General features: G+C 38.5%; 1 protein-coding gene across 1 annotated transcript in view; it reads right to left on the reverse strand.

Moving 5' to 3' along the window:
- Positions 1 to 8,365: 8,365 nt before the first annotated feature.
- The window catches only part of AP4E1 (adaptor related protein complex 4 subunit epsilon 1), a 69,871-nt gene continuing 50,954 nt past the window's right edge, over positions 8,366 to 27,282 (reverse strand). The window contains exons 17-21 of the mRNA XM_055537977.1: positions 20,724 to 20,982; positions 17,804 to 18,361; positions 16,581 to 16,771; positions 12,563 to 12,720; positions 8,366 to 11,671 (exon numbers count right to left, since the gene is read on the reverse strand). Of these exons, the coding sequence (XP_055393952.1) occupies positions 11,511 to 11,671; positions 12,563 to 12,720; positions 16,581 to 16,771; positions 17,804 to 18,361; positions 20,724 to 20,982 (1,327 nt within the window). The 3' untranslated portion in view covers positions 8,366 to 11,510. The remainder of the gene's footprint in view (positions 11,672 to 12,562; positions 12,721 to 16,580; positions 16,772 to 17,803; positions 18,362 to 20,723; positions 20,983 to 27,282) is intronic.

Raw genomic sequence — 27,282 nt, forward strand, 5'->3', positions numbered from 1 at the left:
TTATCACAGGATATTGAATATAGTTACCTGTACTATACAATAGGACCTTGTTTATCCATTCTACATATAAATAGCTTGCATCTGCTAATCCCAAACCCAATCCTTCCCTTCCCCAACCCCCTCCTCTTTGGCAACCACAAGTCTGTTTTTTGTGTCTATGAGTCTGTTTCTATTTCACAGATAGGTTCATTTGTGTCATATTTTAGATTCCATGTATAAGTGATATTATATGGCATTTGTCTTTCTCTGACTTACTGTAATATGATCATCTCTATGTCTATCCATGTTGCTGCAAATGACATTGTTTCATTATTTTTCATAGCTGAGTAGTATTCCATCGTGTATATATACCACATCTTCTCTATCCATTCATCTGTCAATGGACATTTAGGTTGTTTCCATGTCTTGGTTACTGTAAACAGTGCTATGAACACTAGGGTGCATGTATCTTTTTGGATTATAGTGGGTTTGTTTTTTTTTTTTTTTTGCACACCAGGCTTCCCTGCTTGTTCTCTATTGCTAGATAGATCAATTTTCGTAACTTCCTCATGCATTGAAATGGGATGTGTAAAAATCCAGAGGGTCTTTCACAGTGGTGCATCTTCTCAGACTCTTGACCAACTGATACCACTTCTTCACAGCACTCAGTGAGCCTCACATGGGCAGGCAGAGTCGGCCGAGCCTTGGACCTCCTTCAGCTTCCTCTGGGGTTGACACCTTCTGCTTGTTCTCAGAAAAAATATTCATGAAGGACTATCACTAGTGCCAAGTACGAGGCCCACATTCAAAACAACCTTCAGACTAGTGATCTCTCTGGAAGAGCGTCCTGTCCACAGAGGCTTATAGGCCACTCCATGTCTGGAGTGAAGGGACCACTGAACCAAGTTTCCTGCTCTTGGATTGAAACAAGGGAAAGCAGACTCTTTCCCCTTCCCGGATGGGGAACATGAATGCCTTGAACAAGTCATTCCCAAAATCTAAGGACTGTTTCGATCATGTCCTTGGTAAGACAGAGAAGCCACTCACTTTCGTGTAGGAGGGGACTTTGGAGTCTGAGGTCAGACTCTGCGATGAGCGAGCAGAGCTATTGCTTTCAGTGTTCATGAATTATAGTTTTGTCTGGGTATATATCCAGGAGTGGGACTGCTGGATCATATGGCAACTCTATTTTTAGTTTTTTGAGGAACCTCCATACTGTTTTCCATAGAAGGTGCACCAATTTATACTCCCACCAACAGTGTTAAGAGGGTTCCTCTTTTCTCCACACCCTCTCCAGCATTAGTTATTAGTAGACTTTTTAATGATGGCCATTCTGACTGGTGTGAGGTGGTACCTCATTGTAGTTTTAACATTTCTCTAATAATTAGAGATATGAATGTCTTTTCATGTGCCTATTGGCCATTGTTTTGCATATCTTCTTTGGAGAAATATTTATTTAGGTCTTCTGATCATGTAGTCAATTGGGTTGTTGGTCTTTGTTACAGAATGGTATGAGCTGTTTGCATATTTTGGAAATTAAGCCCTTGTCAGTCACATCATTTGCAAATATTTTCTCCAGGTTCATAGGTTGTCATTTCCTTTTTTGTTTTTTTTCATGGTTTCCTTTGCAGTACACAAGCTTGTAAGTTTGATAAGGTCCCATTTATTTTTGCTTTTAACTTGAAAAAATGATTAACAATAACAGGGAAACTGTTACAATACCACCCAGGTCAAGAAACCACCACCACCAGGTCAAGTTTGCCAACCACCCCAAAAAGCCCCTGCATGCATGCTAATTCACTTCAGTAGCGTCTGATTCTTTGTAACCCTATGGACTGTAGCCCACCAGGCTCCTTTGTCCATAGGATTCTCCAGGCAAGAATACTGGAGTGGGTTGCCATGCCCTCCTCCAGGGGATCTTCCCAACCCAGGGACTGAACCCACGTCTCTTGGGTCTCCTGCAGTGGCATTGTGAGGCATGCTCTTTACCACTAGCACCACCTGGGAAGATACTCTCCCCCCAAAAAAGTCCCTCAGTGGGCCCAATTCCAATCACAATCTTCCCCCTGCCCCAGAGTAACATTTATTACAATCACTTCCTTGCATTTCTTTTAAATACCCAACTGTGCATCCCTAGACACTACAGTTTAGTCTAGCCCATTTTTAAGAAACTTGACATGTTTCTTTTAATGTGAAAACTCCATCCCATCCCTTTCTTTTCCTTATTTGTTGAAGGTCTCTAGAATTTTCCACAGTCGCAATTTTGCTGACTGCAAACATGTGATGCAGTTTAGCTTATTCCTCTCTCCTCTGTATTTTCAGTACCAAGCTGGCAACTTCATCCAAAGACTTGAACAAACTCAGATTATTCTATCACTTTGGTTAAGACTGTAGGTGATCTGTACTCTTTTATCGGGAGACACAAGTTAGCTACTGTGTCCTTTGTTGTGACTTTAGTGGTCTTTGATAGATTCTTTGCTATCTGGTATAAAAAATATTTCAGGCTCATCTTGTATAATTTCTGTCCCCGACCTGGAATCAATAATTTCTCCAAGAAGCCTTGGTTTCTTTTAGGGGAAAATCCAACTAAGCAACTAAAACCACCAAACCACCACAGTATAACATTCCAGGACCACATTCTAGGCAGCAGGGGCATATGTGTATGTGTGTATCCTCAACATAAAATGAGAACTACAGAAGTTATTCACCATCTTCTATATTATTTCTGTACTTACTTTCTTTCACTCTGAGACTCCTGGTCTCAAGGATACAGACAATGATAAAATTGGAATATCCCATCATTAATCTTTTGTTTTATCCTACATGGTATCAGATAATGCTACCACTACTGATATAATTACAAAAAATATTTTTGATTTTGCATATGCTTTTTCTATTTCCCCCACTTCTTTCAGCTGTACTGTATCTGCATTGTCAGTGTACACAGCCTTTACATACTCTTATCTTCTCCTTTTCACTTATTCCTAGTTCTACTAACAGCCATAGGTTTAATGCTTACAACCAGCCCTTATGAATCTCATTTCTAGTAGCTTCCTCAGGAAGAGTTCATAGGGCTCATAGGAACCCTATAGGATTCCTATAGGATTCCATAGGAACAATATTCCTTGACTACTTATATGTTGATAGCAGTTTGTGCTTGTTAAACTTGGGGATTAGTTTTACTGAGCATAAAATTCTTGGTTCACATCTTCGAGTATCTAAAATATATTATCCTATTTTCTTCTGGCATATAGCATTTGTCAAAGTTTGATGATAATCTATTTTCTTTATAAGTCACTTGCTATTTTTTCTTAGATGGTCAAGGAATTTTTCCAATTTTTATGAGCTTAGTAATCTTACTAGAACGTCTTGTCTTGGTATTTATCAGTTGAGTCTCAGGTACACAGTGTACTCTCTCGTTTCAAATTTTTTTTATTGTACTTTCGGGAATGTTCCCTTGAGTTACCACGTTCAGGATTTGTTTTGGTCCTGTTTTGGAATTTCTTCTTCAGGAGCTCCTATAATCCATATATTGAATCTTCTTTACCTATCTTCAATATTTGTTGCTTTCTCTTGAATATTCACCATATTTCATTTATTTAAAAAATATATCATCTTCATACTGCATTTCCCTAAAGCATTTTTGTGTGTGTTTATTCACACTTGTGATTCTTCTAGTTGCTTTTAGTTCTGAGTTTTTTAAAATTTTATTTCTTCCCTAATTTATCACTTCGTTTCAGAATTTCTACAGCACTAATATATGTTGTTTTCTCACATCTTAACTTTTAACATCTCATCTAGCTTGTTTTGCAACAGTAGGTTAACAGTTTTGATCTATTTTGTGAGCATGTTATACTAGTGTACTTTTATTTTCTATAGGGATATTATCCCACCTCTTAATATCACCCTCTCTCTCATAATAAGTTTATATGGGATTTGACCATAGTATTTTTCTGATGCCTACATTTCTATAAAATTATTTTCCTAAATATTTAGGGACATCATTGAAAACAGCTTTCCTAACTTCATGAAGCTTTCCTTTTTGTTTTTTTAATTATGTTAAAAAATTTGGCAATTCACCTTCTGATGTTTCCTGGTTCTGCTAAATTCTTCACTTTTATCTGAACTCCTTCTTTCATCTTTACTGCCCCCTCTTTTTTCTTTTTTCCATAATGATGTTAATAAACTCATACTCTAAGACACTGACAGATTATAACATGAACCACTATGTGTCTTACATCATCTCACAGTAATCCTACAAGAAAGGTATTATTATCCCCCTATACAGAAAAGAAACTGGGGCACAGAGTGTTAAGTATTATGCCCAAAAGCACAAGTTAGTAATTAGTGAAGCCAAGAATTAAAATTTGACAATCCAACTTCAATTCACATTACCTAACAATTTCTACAGTACTTTCCTGCTTGGATGTGAGGGACTCTCATTTCTCAAATCCCACCATGCTACCATTTTAAGAGCAAGCCTAAGCTTGCTAAATTCAAACACTAAGCTGCTACTGTCATAGAACCTACAACTTTTTATATATTCACACAAGATTCCTCCTGTGTACCTACCCCAATATTTCCAAATAATGCCATTACTTACCTTCCAAATACTCAATAGCTACTCTTAATCAGTCTCCATTGCAGGAAGGAGTGTGGGGAAAACATCACCAAAAATAATCCCATTGAGGAAAAGTAGGGTGAGACAGACAGCATTTAAAACAGTGGTTCTCAAACTTGACTGCATGTTGTAATTATCTATGGAGTTTAATAATAGCAGGAGCCTATGTCTGATCCCTCAGAGAATCTGATTATGGTCTAGGGTATGGGATTTTAAAGTGATCCCCAGTCTCGTGGATTGCACAGTGATTATATTTGTGTTGTGTTGTATATTAGTTGCTCAGTCATGTCCGACTCTTTGTGACCCCATGGACTACAGCCCACCAGGCTCCTCTGTCCATGGAATTCTCCAGGAAAGAATAGTGGAATGGGTTGCCATACCCTTCTTCAGGGAATCTTCCAGACCCAGGGATCAAACCTGGGTCTCCTGCATTTCAGGCAGATTCTTTACCATTTGAGCCACCAGGGAAGAATACCATATTGTATATTTGAAATCCGCTAAGACCCTAAGTGTTCTCACCACACACACAAAAGTAACTGTGTGAAGTGATGGATACATTTTAATTAATTTGACTGTGGTAATCATTTCACAATATATATTAAAACACCAAATTGGACAACTTGAAAAAAAATCACATTGCACAATCGAAATTTTTTTGTCAATTGATGCATTTTTTCCCCCATGCCACCAAGCAATTCTGAGTGGAGGCACACTGGCTTGTCCTACAAATTAATTCAATTCTGTCACTATATACCTGGAAACAGAATCAGATCTTATAAGTTAAAGGCTTAGTTCCACAAGACTGTTCCACTTTAGACACCAACCACAAGTCCAGGCTGTCAACTACACTGCTGATCCAATGACTGTAAACTGGAAGGTCCCACAAACCACTTCTCAGGTTCAATTAATTTGGAAGAGCAGCTCACAGAATCCAGAGAAACATTTACTTATGTTTACCAGTTTATTACAAAGGATACAAATGAAGACGTATAGAGGGTGAGCAACAGAAGGGTCCCAACCACAGGAATTTCTGTCCTCACTGGAACTGGGATGTGTCCCCTCCGAGAATGTGATGCATTCACCAACACATAAGCTCATCAAATTCCTTTGTTCAGTAAAAAATTTTTTGAGCTTAATCTCCAGCCCTCAAATCTTTCCCTTCCTTGAGGTCAGTGGGTAGGGTTGAAAGTTCTAACTCTCTAAGTACTTGGTCTCTCTGGTGACCAGCCCCTTTCTGAGACTATGGGTGAACCACAGGCCAAAGTCTTTTCATTACCATTAACTCAAGTGTGTTCAACAAGGCTTCATATAAATAAGAAAAGACACTCCTATTGCTTCTGGAGGTGAAGACTTGTCCGATGTTTGGGTTCAAATAATTTCACCTTTCTCTTCAAGGCTCAAAACTGTTCTACTTAACCCCACTAACCATCAACCAAGATGAAAAAACTAAATTCTTATACATTGATATCCATGATCAATGAGGACCAGTTTGTTCTAGTCACAGATACTGCCCTTAACTTCATTAAATTACAAGGCAGCAAATCAGACTAAATGCCTCTCCCTAAGAATATATATGCCTTGCCTCTGTTCCTATTTGTCATATAATATAAAGGGCAGAGTCAGCCACTAAGTATGCACACACTTAAAGTGTGGAGATGTGCAGTTAAACTTCTAATTACTTTTCTCTCATGGAAGCATGAATAATCTCTAGGCTCTAGTCTCTATCCATTTGGCCTAAGTCCTGTCAGACCCTGTCAGGGAAAAAACGTCCTGAGGTCAGCCATTTAGTCACAAAGGCAACTTAAAGTTTAAGAAAGGAAAAGCACTCATCCACTTAGGAAAATAGTTTAAACTAACTAAAGGAAATTGAGTCCTTCTCTTGGAGAAAAGCCCACAATCTAGCCACAATCAGTTATGAGGACCCACTAGTTTTCTAGCGTTATAAGTGTTCCAGTAAACTTGTTTGGACTTTCCACACACACAGGCCGATCCTCTCTGCATCCAGGCCACAATCTTTAAGTGCTCGTGGTTCTCTGGGATTCATTTCTGGGGGTATCCTCTTATCTTGGATCAGTGTACCTACCATAACATTTCCTGTGTGATGCAAATGAACATTTCCTTTTCTTGTGCCCTATCCCAGGCGGCCTGTTCTTTCCCAACTTTCCTGATGCTATTGACCTTTTTAATATCAATATAGTTGATATTAAACTATATTAACTCTCCCATTAATAACTATTAAACTCTCCCCTTACCATAGTTCTCACTTTTCTAAAAAAACAGGTGATACTAATTTAGCTGGTAAATCTGCCTTATACTCATTACCTCCCTATATTTAATTTCACTGACCAAATGTCTACCATTTTTCATCCTAGAAAAAGTTCTTCTAGACCAGTAAGAACTCATGAACATCTGACATATTATAGAACAGTACCCATTCTCCAAGTCATAATTTCTATCTGTAATCACATTTCCTTTGCAGAGAGATCTCTTAAATGACATGGCACATTTTCATGGGACTGAGGCTGGTAAGGGTCTTTTCAAGTGGTCATATTTCTCCTCTCCTACCTGGTACAAACTGGCACAAGTTATTTCCATTGGAACCCTTTTCTGCTGACTTCTATCTATAAGCCAGATCAGTCCCTTTTCTTTATTTCTAGGACAGCCACAGGATTACTAAAATCAATCCCTGGATATTACCTGGTCTCAGATAGCTCAGTTGGTAAAGAATCTGCCTGCAATGCAGGAGACCCCAGTTCGATTCCTGGGTCAGGAAGACACCCTGGAGAAGGGATAGGCTACCCACTCCAGTATTCTTGGGCTTCCCTTGTGGCTCAGCTGGTAAAGAATTCCCCTGCAATGCAGGAGACCTGGGTTTGATCCCTGGGTTTGGAAGATCCCCTGGAGAAGGGAAAGGCTACCCACTCCAGTATTCTGGCCTGGAGAATTCCATGGACTGTATAGTCCATGGGGTTGCAAAGAGCTGGACACAACTGAGTAACTTTCACTTCAGATTACTTATTTTTAGGGAACAGGTCTTTTTAGTCATTCATTCAATACAATGTTAGGTACCAGGCAAAAGGGACATAAAAATATACACCTGGTTCCTAGCTCTAAAAAGCTCACAGCCTCTTATTATGCACACACATAACAAGTAAATTTCATATAATCATTACCCCTGGCCCATTTGGCTGCAGGCCATCCTTCTTTTTAATTATTGCAATGGGTGTGAGGCATTTAAACCTCCTTTACCTTCTGTGCCCCAAATATCAGTTTCAAGCCCCAGAACATTTTTCCTACTATGCATTATAGCCAACAAGAGGCATCTGTAAGTGAGATTTAAATATCACTTCGTTGTGTCTTAGGATACACAATGCAGAGATGGCCAGGAGATTCAGAGTCTTTAGATAAGAAGTCACCACCTGACTTACCATGTTTCTTGCATCTTGAGGAGAGGCAATATGGAAACAAAACACTGCTTTGAATGCTCTGGTAAGGCTAGGATGAAAGCAGGGGATACGGACAAGTTCCTAAGGATCAATGCATGCTCTAATCTGTCAGAAGCCCATAAAGTTTTCTCTGAACATCATACAGAAAGAGCAGTGTCTTTACTTTTAACCAATTATATGACATGCTTTGGGGCTATAATAAGTAAATCACTTTTTTCATCCCATTCCAGTTGCTTCTGCTCTTTTTAGCTAATGCCTATCAAATTACTGAATAGTATTACTTTTAGATGATAAAGAATTTATAGACTGAAGAACAACAACATAGATCACTTTGCATTTATTACATGTTAAACTGAATTTTTTCAAATTACAGAATTCAATTCCAAAATAAGGCAACTAATGCCTGGTAAGCTGTTATTCACTTGCATTTTTCCCTCCTAACATTTTAAAACAAATGAAAACAACACCTTAAAAGACATGTGAATAGGTTCAGTGCACTTTCAGTGGCTCACAAACATGAGATAAAGACCACATTAATCCATAAAAAAAAATTGCTCGATATTTTAAAACACAAATGACATGAACTAAAATAAAGGAAAAAATAAAACACTGCATTTTAACCAAAATTGTTTCCATAGATTATAGAATATTTTTTTAAAATACTGCTCCTCTGCAGAGCACATGCTGTGCTTGGCATGCTTGGCACATTAGCACTTGGTAACTGTTCAGCTTCCATCTGCAGTTTTTTTCAGAAGGACCCATTCTCAGGGCCCACACTCCCCTGCGACTAATCTACTCCTCTGGTGGAAGCCTGCTCCTTCTTCCTCCACTGTCTCTTAAGGCTTTCCTGTCTTCCCTTTATTCTCCCGATTCACACTCATTGCCACCTGTGTTCTCAGCAAAGATGCCCAGCAGAGAACTCACCAGCTGCATCTCCCCTCCACAAGAGCTCTCACTCCAGATGTCGCCCCTTTACTTGACTGAACTATAAGATAAAGAGACAATCTTGCCCCCAAAAAGTTTGTTCTTCCTACTTCATCGTCACATCTCCTACAATGCAGAAAAGGCTGGCGATGCCTCATCTAGAACTTAAAACATTCATTAGTTTAGGCAGAATTTATACTGCTCTGAAGTTCTTTAAAATCTACTCCTTCCTATTATTTTTAAAAACCATAAAAATATAAAAATGTAAACATTCTATTAAACATTCAGCAGAAATCCTTTTATCCTACTTTATGCAGTGGGTTCAGAAAGAACAAAAGTGACAGCATGTTCCCTCTGACAGACCCAAAATCATACTCCCAGCCCTAGCCTACCATTACACATTTCCCACCATTAGCACTGTGGGCCAAGCGTGTCTCTCATGACAACTGCTGCTGCCACCCATGAACACCCTGTAACAAAGCAGCACAACAGCTACCTGTGATCTCTCCCAGCTAGCTGTCCACCTGCTTGCTGGGAACCTTACATCCACTGCTCCACACTCCACCCAGCCGTGGTGACCACACAAACTAATGGAAGCAGGGACACAAAAATATGAAGCACCTCTTTTGCTACACTTTACATTCCTTTGCCAAGTGCGAGGGCACTTCCTATCTCTTTGTCAGAGTATCAACAGAACTAGGTGGGGTGGGAAGGTGCTGCTGACAGAGGCAGCACTAAAGAGAAAGCCAACGGTGTCCACACTCGCCCAACATTCATATTCCTGTCGTCATGACACTGCTGGGAGCTTGAGGATGAATCTGGTATTCTATTCAAAAGGAAAAACCTACTCAGGAAATTCTAACCACTTCTCATTGCTCTTGTAGCAAGGTTTTACTGCATGCTTTTTAGAAGTATGAAATTAACAAGGTATTTTTTTAATGAGTAACTTAAAAATCAATTTCTTAATGTGGCTTTTGTTTTTAGGGAGAGATATGCTAAACACAATAACTAGTGAAGCCTATCAGCTTTGGGGAATTCCCTATAAGTTATGACTAATGAGACAACCTAAAACCACAATTCCACACCCGGGTGATAAACAGTACCAATTAACCAGAGTATTAACTACAATGACTTAAAACTATATTACCTGAATAGTTTCTACCATGAAGTATCAGAAAAAGTGAAATAATAAATATTTTCCACAGCACCATAAGGTTTTATAAAATACTCTGTTTTTAACATAAATGTATAATCATAAGATTCTGGTCTATCATTCATATTAGGCTTAACCTCTTTTACTGATAATAGTTCTCACAGAGGTCATATAGGCACAACTGTAACATGAAAATCATATATTTTACTCAAGATTCTGTATGGTAAACTTAGACTATCACTCTTCTCGTTGCATCCATTGAGTACTAGTGGATTCAAAGGCCAGGAAAGATGGTTTTGCCATTTGTACTCTATTCACATATTTTAATGTGCCAAAAAAATCTAAGTGGTAACTACGATATTTGCCGTTAACTGAAAAGTCCTTTTATACCTGTTTACTTTAGTACTGTGTGCTCTTAACAGGTTTTGTTTCTAAATGATAATATTATGTAAATGGCTCTGAGTTTTTAAAACAAGAATACAGTAATTCATTTTGAATTTTAAAAATTAATGCAAGTGGAAAACAAATTTTGTAGCCAAATTGTTTGCAATTATGTGTATCAAGTTATAATAAAAACTCTACCATAGATTGTGGTGGTTTAGTCGCTAAGTCGTGTCTGACTCTTTGCGAGTCCATGGACTGTAGCCCACCAGGCTCCTCTGTCCATGGGATTTTCCAGGCAAGAATACTGGAGTCGATTGCCATTTCCTTCTCCAGGGGATCTTCCCAACCCAGGAATTGAACCCAGGTCTCCTGCATTGCAGGTAGATTCTTTACTGACTGAGCTGTGAGGGAAGTCCATCTACCATAGATTGGACCCCCCCAAAATCCAACGTGCTTATGGGTCTCCTGAAGTATTAGTGTGTGCTGTGCCAACTTAGCTCAGTACTGATCTAAGCAAACATTATTGAAAGTAATGACTTGCTGACCAAAAAGCATATACTGCATTCCAAAGCCAAATATGAATTTGATTTAGGATTATTAAGTCCATGTCTCCCCTCCATTAACGCAGAAAACTGAGACCTGGCTTTACTATAAATCAGCTTTAACACTAGAGTAAATCTGCTATAAAATTATTTATAACAAAATAAATTATTTTCAGACCCTCTACACTAAGTGATATATATAAATCTTTAGCAGTTTATAACATTAGCTTAGGCCACTTTTTTAGGACCCAAACCTACTGTACAATCCTGAGTAAAAGGTTAGGGGTACAGTTTCTTGGGGATCTTTCTTGACCATGAACCATAAAGAAAACACATAAAACCATAACCTGTAATAATCCCCATTTTCATTAGAAGTACCATTAATTCTTTTTACTTTGGTAAATAAGTTTATCTATGTAAACCATTTATTCTGATGGAGTAAAATATAAGCAGAGCTTTTGCTAGGATCCCTCCATCACTTTTTGACACTGATAAAGTAAATAGTCAGGAAGAGTAGAACAGGAGGATCTGAACCACAGGGCTAACGTGTCACCATGAACTCGGAAATGCAGCAAGCAGGGGATGGATGGGAGCAGTTGACAGGCCAACAGCCCTTCATTACCTACAACAAAACAAAATCAGAAATTCTTTAATACAAAAAGACTTCAACAGACAGTTCTACAAAGAAGATATACAAATATCCAATAAGCATGTGAAAAGATACTCAACATCACTGATCATTAAGGAAATGCAAATCAAAACTAAAATGACACACTACTCATACCCGTTAAAACAGCAATTATCAAAATTCTACTTTGGGGTATATAACTAAAAGAACTGAAAGCAGGGACTCAAACACAGATTATTTGTATATCCATGTTCAAAGCAGCATTATTCAGAACAGCCAAAAGGTGGAAGCAAACCAAATGCCCATCAAAAGATTAACTGACAAATAAAATATGGTGTACTCATAAAATGTGACTGTATTTAGGCTTACAAGCAAGGAAATTTTGACACATAACATGGATGAACCTTGAAGACATTAAAGTGAAATAAGCCAGTCACAAAAGGACGAATACTGTATGAGTCTACTTAGATGAGGTACCTAGAGTAGTCAAATTCAGAGACAGAAAATAGGATGGTGGCTGCCAAGGGCTGCAGAGGAGAGGCAATGGAAAGTTAGTGCTTAATGGGTACAGTTTCAGTTAAGAAAGAGGAAAAGGTTCTGAAAATGACAGTGGCAATGGCCGCACAACAAAATGAAATATATTTAATGCCACTCACCAATACACTTTATGATCAAAATGGTAAAATTATGCTACATATACTTTACCACAGAAAAAAATTCTTTAATAAAGTCTGCACAACACACTTATCAAAAAGATGTTCATAAAAAAAAAATGCTCATAACAGCATATACATCCCTAAGAAATTAGATATTTTTAAGAGTTTGCCTTCTGATTGTAAGAAAGGCCCCATAAACACAGACTGCCTTCTCAAAAACTCTACAAACCTATAATGTCAACAACATGAAGTCTTAGTTCCTGTTGCAGGGCCTTTAAGGTAGAACGCAGAGCAGCTTGAGATTCTGACATCTTTACATTTTGTTTCACATCATTTGCAAAGGATAACCAGAGTTTACCAAAGTCTTCAGTCGAGACTTTTAATGGCCTGAAAATAATTGTGAAAATTAGATTTATGTCCATAAGAATGAAATGATTCTAAACAAATACATTTCAACTGATTCATGGGAATAAAAAAAAAAAATCATTACAAATCTAAATCCTATGAAATCTATGTTTTTTAAACCAGACATGACCAGAATGCTGACCATCCTCTAACTTGAAGACAATGCTGAAAACAGATGTTATTACAGAACAACTGTCTTTTCAATAAATCACCCAGTTCTTTTTCTGCACATTAGTCATTACAGTAAAATTTCACCAAATAATTTCATGAATCATTCAAATATAAAACTTTTCTTTCATGTATACTTTAGACTGGGGATTCCCAGGTGGCTCAGTGGGTAAAGAACCTGCCTGCAATGCCAGAGATGCCAGAGATATGGGTTCAATTCCTGGGTCGGGAAGATCCCCTGGAGAAGAGCACGGCAACCCACTCCAGTAGTCTGGCCTGGAGAATTCCATGGAAAGAGGAGTCTGGCATGCTTCAGACCATGAGGTCACAAAGAGTCAAACATGACTGAAGCAACTGAGCACACATACTTTAGATTTGGGGACGAGATACTCTATCAGAGTCATATACAGAAGTACGAATACAAAGATCCAGCACCTTAAGCAAAATGGACCAAGAAAGAATTTTAATAAATACAGTTTTTAAATGGTTCAAGCAGCTAAAGATCAAATAGTTAACACTGGGAAATCTCCGGGGGAATGGGAAATTTTTATATTCTACTTACATTTTTCTATAACATTTAAATTCTTATAATAAGTACTGATTTTATAATAAGAAAAAAATTTTTTAAGATACAGAGGATTTTACTCATAAGAACAGAATTGTTTGTGGCACATATGCTGTGCTTCTTCAAGTTACTAATGTTCACCATGGGACATAACCTTCATAGTCACAGAATGTAAGTTTTTTGAAGGCTGGATTTTATCTTTTCAGCACAGCAGGCATAAATACATACTCTTTGACAGACTGATAAACATGTTCTTACTAGAAGACTTTGAAGAATGGGCAAAAATTATAGATGGATATGGAAGGTTAAAAAATTTTTTTTACAGATATTCATTGGTATTCTACATTCTTGCTTCAGGCATGCTTCATTTTAAAAAATGTTTTAACACAGTACAATATATTCATAATACTAAATGAGAGCAGAAGGGTTAAAAGATTGTTTTCAATTATGCGGGTAGCACTGCACAATGCTAGTACAATAACTAAATACTGTATGTCTAATAAAAGCTTAATAACTTTACTGGTCATAGCAAATACCTCTTCCAACAACACAAGAGAAGACTCTACACATGGACATCACCAGATGGCCAACACCGAAATCAGACTGATCATACTCTTTGCAGCCAAAGACGAAGAAGCTCTATACAGTCAGCAAAAACAAGACCGGGAGCTGACTGTGGCTCAGATCACGAACTCCTTATTGCCAAATTCAGACTTAAATTGAAGAAAGTGGGGAAAACCACTAGACCATTCAGGTATGACCTAAATCAAATCCCTTATGATTATACAGTGGAAGTGAGAAATAGATTTAAGGGACTAGATCTGATAGACAGAGTGCCTGATGAACGATGGATGGAGGTTTGTGACACTGTACAGGAGACAGGGATCAAGACCATCCCCAAGAAAAAGAAATGCAAAAAAGCAAAGTGGCTGTCTGAGGAGGCCTTACAAATAGCTGTGAAGAGAAGAGAAGTGAAAAGCAAAGGAGAAAAGGAAAGATATAAGCATCTGAATGCAGAGTTCCAAAGAATAGCAAGGAGAGATAAGAAAGCCTTCCTCAGTGATCAATGCAAAGAAATAGAGGAAAACAACAGAATGGGAAAGACTAGAGATCTCTTCAAGATGATTAGAGATACCAAGGGAACATTTCATGCAAAGATGGGCACAATAAAGGACAGAAATGGCATGCACCTAAACAGAAACTGAACATATTAAGAAGAGGTGGCAAGAATACACAGAAGAACTGTGGAAAAAAAGAGCTTCATGACCAAGATAATCACAACGGTGTGATCACTCACCTAGAGCCAGACATCCTGGAATGTGAAGTCAAGTGGGCCTTAGGAAGATTCACTACGAACAAAGCTACTGGAGGTGATGGAATTCCAGTGGAGCTATTTCAAATCCTAAAAGATGATGCTGTGAAAGTGCTGCACTCAATATGCCAGCAAATTTGGAAAACTCAGCAGGGGCCACAGGACTGGAAAAGGTCAGTTTCCATTCCAATCCCAAAGAAAGGCAATGTCAAAGAATGCTTAAAATATCACACAATTGCACTTATCTCACATGTTAGTAAAGTAATGCTCAAAATTCTCCAAGCCAGACTTCAGCAATACATGAACCGTGAACTTCCAGATGTTCAAGCTGGTTTTAGAAAAGGCAGAGGAACCAGAAATCAAATTGCCAACATCTGCTGGATCACTGAAAAAGCAAGAGAGTTCCAGAAAAACATCTAATTCTGCTTTATTAACTATGCCAAAGCCTTTGACTGTGTGGATCACAATAAACTGCGGAAAATTCTGAAACAGATGGGAACCAGACCACCTGACCTGCCTCTTGAGAAATCTGTATGCAGGTCAGGAAGCAACAGTTAGAACTGAACATGGAACAACAGACTGGTTCCAAATTGGGAAAGGAGTACGTCAAGGCTGTATATTGTCACCCTGCTTATTTACCTTATATGCAGAGTACATCATGAGAAATGCTGGGCTGGAACAAGCACAAGCTGGAATCAAGATTGCCGGGAGAAATATCAATCACCTCAGATATGCAGATGACACCACCCTTATGGCAGAAAGTGAAAAAGAACTAAAGAGCCTCTTGATAAAAGTAAGAGGAGAGTGAAAAAGTTGGCTTAAAGCTCAACACTCAGAAGACTAACATCATGGCATCTGGTCCCATCACTTCATGGCAAACAGATGGGCAAACAGTGGAAACAGTGGCTGACTTTAATTTTTTGGGCTCCAAAATCACTGCAGATGGTGACTGCAGCCATGAAATTAAAAGACACATACTCCTTGGAAGGAAAGTTATGACCAACCTAGACAGCATATTAAAAAGCAGAGACATTACTTTGCCGACAAAGGTCCATCTAGTCAAAGCTATGATTTTTCCAGTGGTCATGTATGGATGTGAGAGTTGGACTATAAAGAAAGCTGAGCGCCAAAGAATTGATGCTTTTGAACTGAGGTGTTGGAGAAGACTCTTGAGAGTCTTTTGGACTGCAAGGAGATCCAACCAGTCCATCCTAAAGGAGATCACTCCTAAGTGTTCATTGGAAGGACTGATGAAACTGAAACTCCAATACTTTGGCCATCTGATGCAAAGAACTAACTCATTTGAAAAGACCATGATGCTGGGAAAAACTGAAGGCGAGTAAAGGGATAACAGAGGATGAGATGGTTGGATGGCATCACCGATTCAATGGACATGAGTTTGAGTAAACTCCGGGAGTTGGTGATGGACAGGGAGGCCTGGTATGCAGCAGTCTATGTGGTCGCAAAGAGATGGACATGACTGAGCGACTGAACTGAACTGAAACATTAACATTAGTTTCTCTCAGAAGTTTTCCATAGGTTAGCCAACCCCAACCTATACAGGGTCCCCCACACTATAATCATCCATCACACCATTTACTTCCTGTTCATAGCACAATTCACAGTTATACATGCATCTGTATGACTGTTCAATGTCTCTCCCTAGAATGAACCCTCTCCTCCCTTTGCGGTGTTATACTCCCTAGCACCTAGTACAGTGCTCTGTCCAGAGAAGAGCCTAGTAAATACTTGCTGAATGAATGAACAACTTGAATTAATATTCCAAAAAATATTTACCTAATGAAATCTAACAGTGATAAGTTTACTGAAAATTCAAGCTGAACAGAGTGAGTATCCATCACTTGATAAGTTATAAAACCAGACAGATTTCCTTCTGTAAATGGTTTTTCCATCTGCACACTATATTGAAAATTTTTGGTGCTTTCTGCTTCTATTATGGGCAAACAGCATCCAGGATGCTCAGTGATCTGTAAATAAAAGTAAAGTAAGTACTGAAGAAGGTATCAATACAGACTATCACATGAATACCAATATTCTATTTAACTGAATTGGTACAAAAGCATACTATAGTGAGATATCAATAACAAGCCACAACACTAGGATAACTGACAACTTCACTTGAGAAAAATTCACTAGCATAGATAATTAAGAAATAACAACACATAGGTCAGAATTATGCAACAAACAGCATTACAATGAAAATGTCTGTGTGGTTTAACAACAACCAAAAAAAAAAAAAAGACAACAGTCCTGTGGCTCTCAATACTAACTAGTAGCAGGTTTTTAAAGCTAGGAGAATTTAAAGAAAAACAAAAAAAGCAGGTCTATCTTTCCCTCTCATTCTCCACCCTTACTCAAATCAAGTTCTGGTGGTAAAGCTCAGACAACTGAATTGGGTTTTGGTTTGTGTTTTTAGGTTTTTAGAATTAGGTGATTCTAATGCATATCTATGGGCTTCTCTGGTGGCTTAGCAGTAAAGAATCCACCTACAATGAAGGAGCCGCAGGAGACATGGGTTTGATCTCTAGGTCAGGAAGATGCCCTGGAGGAGGGCACGGCAACCCACTACAGTATTCTTGCCTGGAGAATCCCATGGACAGGGGAGCAGGGCAGGCAACAGTCCATAGGGTCACAAAGAGTCAGACACAACTGAAGCGACTTAACACAGCATGGCAGCACAATGCACACATCTGCATTAGGAATTTCTGCCAGGTCAGGCCCAGGTAATATCCCACTCAATGCATTCTAGCTCAGAGAAGAAATTGGACCAGTTTTCTCAGTCTTCTCTAATACAATCTTTATTATGTTCCCTTGTCTCCTTTGAATGATTTGTCCCACTTAAAATAATTTTAAAAATCTGTCACACCTTTCACTGTTTTTGCTAAAGAAGAAACAAGGATGTGGGAGAAATTTATAAGCCATCAGAAGCATCAACAGTAGAAACACTAAGGAAGCACTGTCCATTTAAGGCAGAAAAAATAAACCATTCATTGTCTTACCTTGAAATTTTCTGCAGGAGCAATTTCTAAGTTAGCACTTTTCAGTTCCAAACCACTCTTATTAAAAACTGACCAGACCACCAGCAAACAATCATCTTTCCAAATTTTGTAAGAAGACACAGATATGGCTTCATTATTACAGACCTCCATAAGATCTGAATGTATGTGTTCAGTAGTTTCTTCCAACAAAGAAGAAGCTAAAGAGATTTCACTGGCAACTGAGGCTGGAGTGGCTTGAGGAGGATGAAAAACTTCCATGTTGTTATCAGCAAACAAAGAGGGTATAGACAGCCTGCAATTTGAGATTTTCTCAACCAAGGGCAGTTCTGTCAGTGACTCAGAATCCAAAAGTTCTGAACTGAGAGAAAATTTCTTTAATTCTTTATCTCCTCTATCCTGCAAATTATCCAAACAATAATCTTCTTCATAAGTCACATTTGATGAAGAACTAAAGGAAGAACGGATTATATTTTGATCAGTGGTTGTTTCCTCACTTTTGGTTTCTTTGATTTTTGATTTCCTTCTAAACTTGTGAGAAATGGTATCCGCTTTTCCGAGCTGCAAAGATAAAACATAATAATATAAAAAGAAACCATTCTACTACATCATGAGTCAAACTTTTTTTTAATCATTTCAAATGAACAATGTAGTAACTAGCTAAGGTTCTACCTATTAGAGATGAATAAAATGTTAAGCCCTAAAATTCTGAAAGCTACATAAGCTAAATCTACTATTAAGCTAAATCTACTTCTCATTAAAAACACGTAAAACCAGAAAAAGAAATAAGGTGAAAAAGTCAACAATGAACAATTCTAAATCTTGTTAGACTTCAGAATGCTAGAGTACAGAATTGCACAAATTAAAAACAGTGAGAAAGTTAGCAATTTTTTGTTTCCAGAGTTGTCCTGTAGAAGCTAAAATACCCTTAAACATAGGGATGGCTCAAACTTTGGTTCAGTAATCTATAATAGTCCTATTTTTATGGCCTGTGAGTCAATAAACAGGGAAGAAAAACTGACTTTACCTTAATAATCAACTAGCACTGGCTAACTAGAACTCACAGAAGGAAAGAATTCTAAAAGTGACTAGTGAAGTATGTTACAGACTCAGGGGATGGGAACAGCAAATTTGCTATTCTTGAGCTAAGCCTCCCAAGGAAATGGCTGCGAATTCATGCAAGAAGATTGATGGCTCAAGCGCCCTCTTGCCTCACAAAGAGATGACTGGATGGCATCACCAATGCAATGCACATAAATTTGGGCAAACTTTGGGAGATGGTGAGGGACAGAGAGGCCTAGAATGCTATGGTCCATGGGGTTGCAAAGAGTCAGACACAACTGAGCAACTGAACAACATTATTACATGTATTATTAAAAAACAATACATGCTAATTTTACGTAATTATTTGCTTCCCCTCCTTTCTGCAAGATGCCATCTGAGTTATAACACAGTTCCTCACATAATTCAGAACCCCCCGAAACAAGGAAATACACTCTTTTTACACTTTTTCCAACTAATCTAGTGACAGCTGAAGAAAAAAGAAAAGTGTGAGGGGTAATGCAGAAAGGATTTAACCTAACTTAAATAGAGAAACATCCTACTTACATTTCTTATTTCGAGCCCACCGAAAAAAAAGAAAAGTCTAATTAATTTATCACCCTGAATGTTCTCCTGAGAAATACTCTGAAAGCTATGTACTTTGTTGAGAAGGTAGAAATCCTTCAACACCAGGAAAAAGGCTGACCAATCAGGGCTTCGTAAGCCTTGGAGCACCCTGACCCTGATGCTCTCTGACCACTGAGAACTTGCCCTATTAGTGACAGATCATTCAATGGAAACCACCACAGCCTGCTGGAACAGCCCACGGACTCAAGATCAGTCACTCTGCTGCTGAACTACACATGCTGAGACAACATTAAGATACATTAATTACCTACTAATACTTTTAGGATGAATTCAATTCACTTTTTCTGATTATCAAGTCTGACAAAAATAAGCTCTGGAAAAGAAAGAGATACAGGCAAAGAATGTAGCCTAGAGACTTGACTAGTGTTGACAGAGATGGAGGGAAAATTGCACCAAGGGAGGTGAAGGATGAAAAAAACTGTGATATAAAACTGAAGAAAATATAGCTCTAATCATAATTTTGCACTAGGTGGGATCATTTGCCCATCAAATGGAAAATTACATATGGAATACGCAGACACTCAAAAATAGCACCTGTCCTTCACTCCACAGTTTATTCTTTTACTAAGAGAATAATATATCAGCATAAAAATTTTTGCAAATCATAATCAAAATTTCTGAATATAATTATTACTTTTGTATAATTCCTTTCAATCTCAATACACGTTTATCTTAACAGTTACAAGCAATATAAAAAATTAATATTCTGGGGTTTTTTTGCTTGATATACGTAAGTATTTTTAAATTTTACAATGCAGTATTTATCATTTTTAATGACAAAGTCATATTCAGTGCTAATATAATTTATGTACCCATTCTCTTAAGACATCTAAATCGATTCCTATTTTTCACTATTAAAAATAACCATTTTAAGAAGTACTTTTTCCACAGACACATCAATATTGTTAACTATTACTATTTTTAATTTCCATCAAGTCCCCTTTCCACTGAAGCCTGTCCTTTCCACCCAAGGGGGTGATAATACACATGGTCATATTTGCAACTTAATCTGGACTCTGACCCTTGCACTGAGTAAAGAGAACACCTGACTGAAACTGAGCCAGTAAGATTTTCTCCTTCAGGAATATAAAAGGTATGTCACTGATGGCTTTGGAGCTGCGGGAGCCATTCCCACAATGTGTATAGATTAACAGTCATGAGCTTTTATAGAGCCAGTTTTTTTGTTCAAAACAGGAGACATAAGATTCTCAGAGGAATATAACTGACTACTTACCAAATTGATTGTATTTTCTGATCCTAGCCCAACAAACAATGATGATGCCAGCAGCCGCTTTTCTTTCTCCTCTTTAGATTGGGTAAGGACTTGAGATGGATCCTTTTTTGTTACAGTTTGATCTCCATTCTCCACCATTATACTCTCCTGAGAAACTGGTGGAGCTTCTGTTTCATCACCAGTTTTGCTTTCTTTCTTGGGAAGATAGCCCTCTTTCCCCCACAATTTCTTTATACCTTCCAGCTTCAAGCCATTTGTCCTAAGGAGATTTATAATGAAATCAAGTCAGTTTAAATAACTGCTAAACAGTTACCTTCATGAGGCATTTTTTTAAAAACACATCTTTGTTGTCATCTTTTAGAAATAGCTTTCAGATTATATTCTATATGCCAGAAATAAAATTGAGATCTGCAGTTTTTATTTTAGTTAAAGCCAACCTTCACCAACCCTCCAGCCAAAATATTTAATGCAACAGAACTCAAGGCTTAGTTTAAAATTTCAGATCATTTAATTTTCATTTAATTGTTTGAATAAGATGTCCAAAAACAGAAATACTATAAATCAGTTCCTTTCAATGTATGACTTTTCAAAATTATCCTTACTTCTGATGGGTTAAAGATCAGAAATGACATAGTTTCATGGCTATAATCACTTAACGAAGGAATTAACACTCTATAAATTTACTACATAAAATCCTGTGGAAAGCAAAAAAAAAATTCATTCAAATCTACTCATATGTGTAAATTTACCTTTAATCCAAAAGACTTTATTAATGTGAACACAATCTACATTTTCACCTATTATTGCTGTTGTTTAGTCACTAAGTCGTGTCCAACTCTTTTGAGACCCAGGGGACTGTAGCCCACCCAGCTCCTCTGTCCAAGGGATTTCTCAGGTAAGAACAATGGAGTGGTTGCCATTTCCTTCTCCAGGGTTCTTCCTGACCCACAGATTGAACCCACATTCCTGCACTGGCAGGCAGATTCCTTACCACTGAACCACCAGAAAAGCCCCGTTAACTATTATAATGTACATTAATAAAAATGAATGAGGTTTGATCTATAAAAGAAAAAAGTATTAATGATACTTTTGGAAAAAGCATGAAAGTTAGGAGTTAATACCTGAGGTGAAGAAGAATAAAGCAGTGATTAGGATTAAGACTCATCTACTGTTGTCCCAAAAGCTACAGCTGCAAATCATAAGTGTAGGCTCAAACAACCAAAGACTGCCTCTATTGTTTTCATTTAAGAACCATGTGTCCTTGGCACCAACTCATGTAAGTATCTCTGCCATGATCTAAAACTGCATTTTTAAAATTTGTGCTACAATACAAGATAGGCAGATCATGAAATGACTCTAAAATAAGATTTCAGAAATATCTGTACTGATTGTTATTCTACTTCATTCTACTTAATGATTTGTTGGAATCACAGTCAGTTTGATTTTCTGTAGTACTCCAGGAACAAAAAAAGATCATTATACTTCATACTGAGTGAAGAATTAATGCTATTAAGTACCAATTGTCTAAAAGAAAGTCTAACACTAATAAAGAACGCCCTACAGGAAATCAGTCCATTCAACAAATGTTGAATGTTCCTTTATAAATATCTTCATTTCTCTCTTTCAGATACCAAAGAGTTTTCTTAAAAGTTAAAAAACAAAATCCTGTTATTTATCTATCAAACGTTGCAGAAGAAAACTGGTTGATCTTGTGTGAGCAGATAAAAAAGTCATCATGGGAGCCACTAAAATGACCCTAGCATCTCTAGGATGCGCAACAGCAACAAGGGATTCATGAATCCCCCAGGAGAATGACAGTGTGTTTTTTAACCTTGTTTACCAAAACATATCCTTTAATTATTAAGGGGTAGTTTAAAAAAAAGAGAGAGAAACTCTCCAAATGATTCAAATATTAATTTAATAAAAAAAAAGAAAAGTAAGCGTAGTAGATCCTGGGATGTTCCATCCAGATCCCCCTTCAATGAAGGAGTCACTGGTGCAGCTGCTGGGAGTGTAGAACCCTTAGGGATTTGAATCAGTTGCAGAGTCACATCAGTTGCAGAAAATGCCCTTTTCCCAGGCCACCCACATCCAATAATTAATGAGCAGACATATAGAGTCCTGGCCACCCATTTCAGCCCAACTCAGGACAGCTCTGATGGGCCATTCTAGCTCCAAAGCTTCCAAGCGAGTTGGCAGACACTGTTGTTGGCAACAACCCACAATAATGGGCAAAAATGAGAAAGGGAAGGAAAATGGAGCCTGCATTATTGTTGTTCAGTTGCTAAGTCGTGTCCAAATCTTTGTGACCCCATGAACTGCAGCATGCCAGGCTTTCCTGTGCTTCACTATCTCCCGGAGTCTGATCAAACTCATGTCCATTGGGTCAGTGATGCCATCCAACTATCTCATCCTCTGTAACAGGCACACACACCTATCAGTTCAGTTCAGTCACTCAGTCATGTCCAACTCTTTGTGACCCCATGAATTGCAGCACGCCAGGCCTCCCTGTCCATCACCAACTCCCGGAGTTCACTCAAACTCATGTCCATCGAGTCAGTGATGCCATCCAGCCATCTCATCCTCCGTCCTCCCCTTCTCCTCCTGCCCCCAATCCCTCCCAGCATCAGAGTCTTTTCCAATGAGTCAACTCTTCACAAATCTCAGCTTTAGCATCATTCCTTCCAAAGAACACCCAGGACTAGTCTCCTTTAGAATGGACTGGTTGGATCTCCTTGCAGTCCAAGGGACTCTCAGGAGTCTTCTCCAACACCACAGTTCAAAAGCATCAATTCTTCGGCGCTCAGCTTTCTTCACAGTCCAACTCTTATATCCATACGTGACTACTGGAAAAACCATAGCCTTGAATAGATGGACCTTTGTTGGCAAAGTAATGTCTCTGCTTTTGAATATGCTATCTAGGTTGGTCATAACTTTCCTTCCAAGGAGTAAGTGTCTTTTAATTTCATGGCTGCAATCACCATCTGCAGTGATTTTGGAGCCCAAAAAAATAAAGTCTGACATTGTTTCCACTGTTTCCCCATCTATTTCCCATGAAGTGATGCCATGATCTTCGTTTTCTGAATGTTGAGCTTTAAGCCAACTTTTTCACTCTCCTCTTTCATTTTCATCAAGAGGCTTTTTAGTTCCTCTTCACTTTCTGCCATAAGGGTGGTGTCATCTGCATATCAAAGATTATTGATATTTCTCCCGGCAATCTTGATTCCAGCTTGTGCTTCTTCCAGCCCAGCATTTCTCATGATGTACTCTGCATATAAGCTAAATAAGCAGGGTGACAATATACAGCCTTGACATACTCCTTTTCCTATTTGGAACCAGTCTGCTGTTCCATGTCCAGTTCTAACTGTTGCCTCCTGACCTGCATACAGGCTTCTCAAGAGGCAGGTCAGGTGGTCTGCTATTCCCATCTCTTTCAGAATTTTCCACAGTTTACTGTGATCCACACAGTCAAAGGCTTTGGGATAGTCAATAAAGCAGAAATAGATGTTTTTCTGGAACTCTCTTGCTTTTTCTATGATCCAGCGGATGTTGGCAATTTGATCTCTGGTTCCTCTACCTTTTCTAAAACCAGCTTGAACATCTGGAAGTTCACAGTTCACATATTGCTGAAGCCTGGCTTGCAGAATTTTGAGCATTACTTTACTAGCATGTGAGATGAGTGCAATTGTGTGGTAGTTTGGGCATTCTTTGGCATTGTCATTCTTTGGGAGTGGAATGAAAACTGACCTTTTCCAGTCCTGTGGCCACTGCTGAGTTTTCCAAATTTGCTGGCATATTGAGTGCAACACTTTCACAGCATCATCTTTTAGGATTTGAAATAGCTCAACTGGAATTCCATCACCTCCACTAGCTTTGTTTGTAGTGATGCTTCCTAAGGCCCACTTGACTTCACATTCCAGGATGTCTGGCTCTAGGTGAGTGATGACACCATCGTGATTATCTTGGTCGTGAAGCTCTTTTTTGTACAGTCTTCTGTGTATTCTTGCCACCTCTTCTTAATATCTTCTGCTTCTGTTAGGTCCATACCATTTCTGTCCTTTATCGAGCCCATCTTTGTATGAAACGTTCCCTTGGTATCTCTAATTTTCTTGAAGAGATCTCTAGTCTTTCCCATTCTGTTGTTTTCCTCTATTTCTTTGCATTGATCACTGAGGAAGGCTTTCTTATCTCTCCTTGCTATTCTTTGGAACTCTGCATTCAGATGCTTATATCTTTCCTTTTCTCCTTTGCTTTTCGCTTCTCTTCTCTTCACAGCTATTTGTAAGGTCTCCTCAGACAGCCATTTTGCTTTTTTGCATTTCTTTTCCATGGGGATGATCTTGATCCCTGCCTCTTGTACAATGTCACGAACCTCATTCCATAGTTCATCAGGTACTCTATCTATCAGATCGAGTCCCTTAAATCTATTTCTCACTTCCACTGTATAATCATAAGGGATTTGATTTAGGTCATACCTGAATGGTCTAGTGGTTTTCCCTACTTTCTTCAATTTAAGTCTGAATTTGGCAATAAGGAGTTCATGATCTGAGCCACAAAAATTTTCACTATCATGCATTACATATAGAAAGTCTAAATAGGAAGTATATGAGAGCAGCATAAAACCATTTCACACACAAAGTATGCTTCTTTCTGATACGAAACATTGTAAAAAATTTTAAACGTCAGTCATCTTTGCCTGGATTTTGACAATAATAATATTAATATAATACATAGTTTTATATGGTATACCTTTTGTGCTATTTTTAATTAGGCCATTCAAAGACAGATGTAAATTATGGCCAAACAATCTTCAAAACTGCTGCCTGCCAGGCTCCTCTGTCCACGGAATTCTCTAGGCAAGAATACTGGAGTGGGTAGCTGTTGCCTTCTTCAGGGGCTCTTCTCAACCCAGGGATCAAATCCAGGTCTCTCACATTACAGGTGAATCCTTTACAATCTGAGCCACCAGTGAAGCCCAATGAAGCAATCTTTAGAAGGGGATTCCCTGGTACCTCAGCTGGTAAAGAATCCGCCTGTAATGCAGGAGACCCTGGTTTGATTCCTGGGTCAGAAAGATCCGCAGAAGAAGGGATAGGCTACCCACTCCAGTATTCTTGGGCTTCCCTGGTGGCTCAGCTGGTAAAGAATCCACCTGCAATGCGGGAGACCTGGGTTTGATCCTTGGTTTGGGACAATCCCCTGGAGAAGGGAAAGGCTACCCACTCCAGTATTTTGGCCTGGAGAATTCCATGGACTGTATAGTTCATGGGGTCAAAGAGAGTTGGACACGACTGAGCGAGTTTCACTCACTCACTCAACATTCAAAGACTGGGAATATACTTTGAGCTCCAGAAATTCCCATTCGAGCTATGGTGCTGCTCTACAATAGGACTTAAGGTAAGAAATTCTAAATTGGCTTGCTATACTTTATTCTGGCTCAGACGGTAAAGTGTCTGCCTACAATGCGGGAGATCCAGGTTCAATCCCTGGGTCAGGAAGATCTTATGGAGAAGGAAATGGCAACCCATTCCAGTATTCTTGCCTGGAAAATCCCATGGACAGTGGAACCTGGTAGGCTACAGTCCATGGGGTCGCAAAGAGTCGGACACGACTGAGCAACTTCACTTTCACTTCACTTTATTCTCAGCTTGCCAGAGACCGAAGAAGAACCATCATCTCCTCTCTAAAGCTGATTCACCTTGCCAATTACCACACAGGTTCCTAATCTGAAATAATGTGTGAGCTGTGGTCCTCTTTAGATAGAAATTTTAAATTCACCCCTCACACTGCATTTCATGATAATACGGCATATGTATAATTCCTTAGCAGCTTTGCCAAATGTCTTTTCTCTGTGTGCAGTACATGTATACATATAGGATTCACAAGGTCCTGTCAAGTCCCCCAGACCCTAGTTCCAATACTAAAAAAGCAGGTGCCATCATCTGTTGTTCAGTAAAAGGGACTACATTTCCTCCCTGGATTGGGAGGGTTTGGGTTTTCTGTTTCTCCTTGCCTTGCCTCTCTATTCGCTGTCTAAGGTACTTAAATGCTATCACCACCACCACCATCATATGTTCATGGACCATATCTGCACCCCATGCTTGTAATGCTGACATTAAATGTCTGGGAAAGAAAAGGGTGTCAACAGAGCAGGGGAAAAAAAGGCTAGGAAAGAGGTTTTGAACTTATGCCTTTTCACTCAGCATATCATTCTATGTTTCTCATATTCTGTCATTCTTCTGATAAATCCTTCTTATAACCATCTCACTGGAAGGCTGACAAATACAAAGATAAACATAAAATAAGGTCACTGAGTCAATTCAAATGTCACCTTTCATATGAGATTTTATCATTTATTTCAACAATGCTGACATTACACAAAATATTTTTGAATTCTTTTAGAAGAAGCTCCTTCACAAACAAGAATGCCATTTTCATTATTTTATGTCACATTGGTATACCGACCAGTTATCCAGATTGACTACTACTTTTATGTAGTAAATTCAGCTTTTAGTTAATAACAATAATGACAGCAATGACAATTATTAATTATATTAGC

This window comes from Bubalus kerabau, chromosome 10, assembly GCF_029407905.1.
Source record: "Bubalus kerabau isolate K-KA32 ecotype Philippines breed swamp buffalo chromosome 10, PCC_UOA_SB_1v2, whole genome shotgun sequence".
NCBI classification, from domain to species: Eukaryota; Metazoa; Chordata; class Mammalia; order Artiodactyla; family Bovidae; genus Bubalus; species Bubalus kerabau.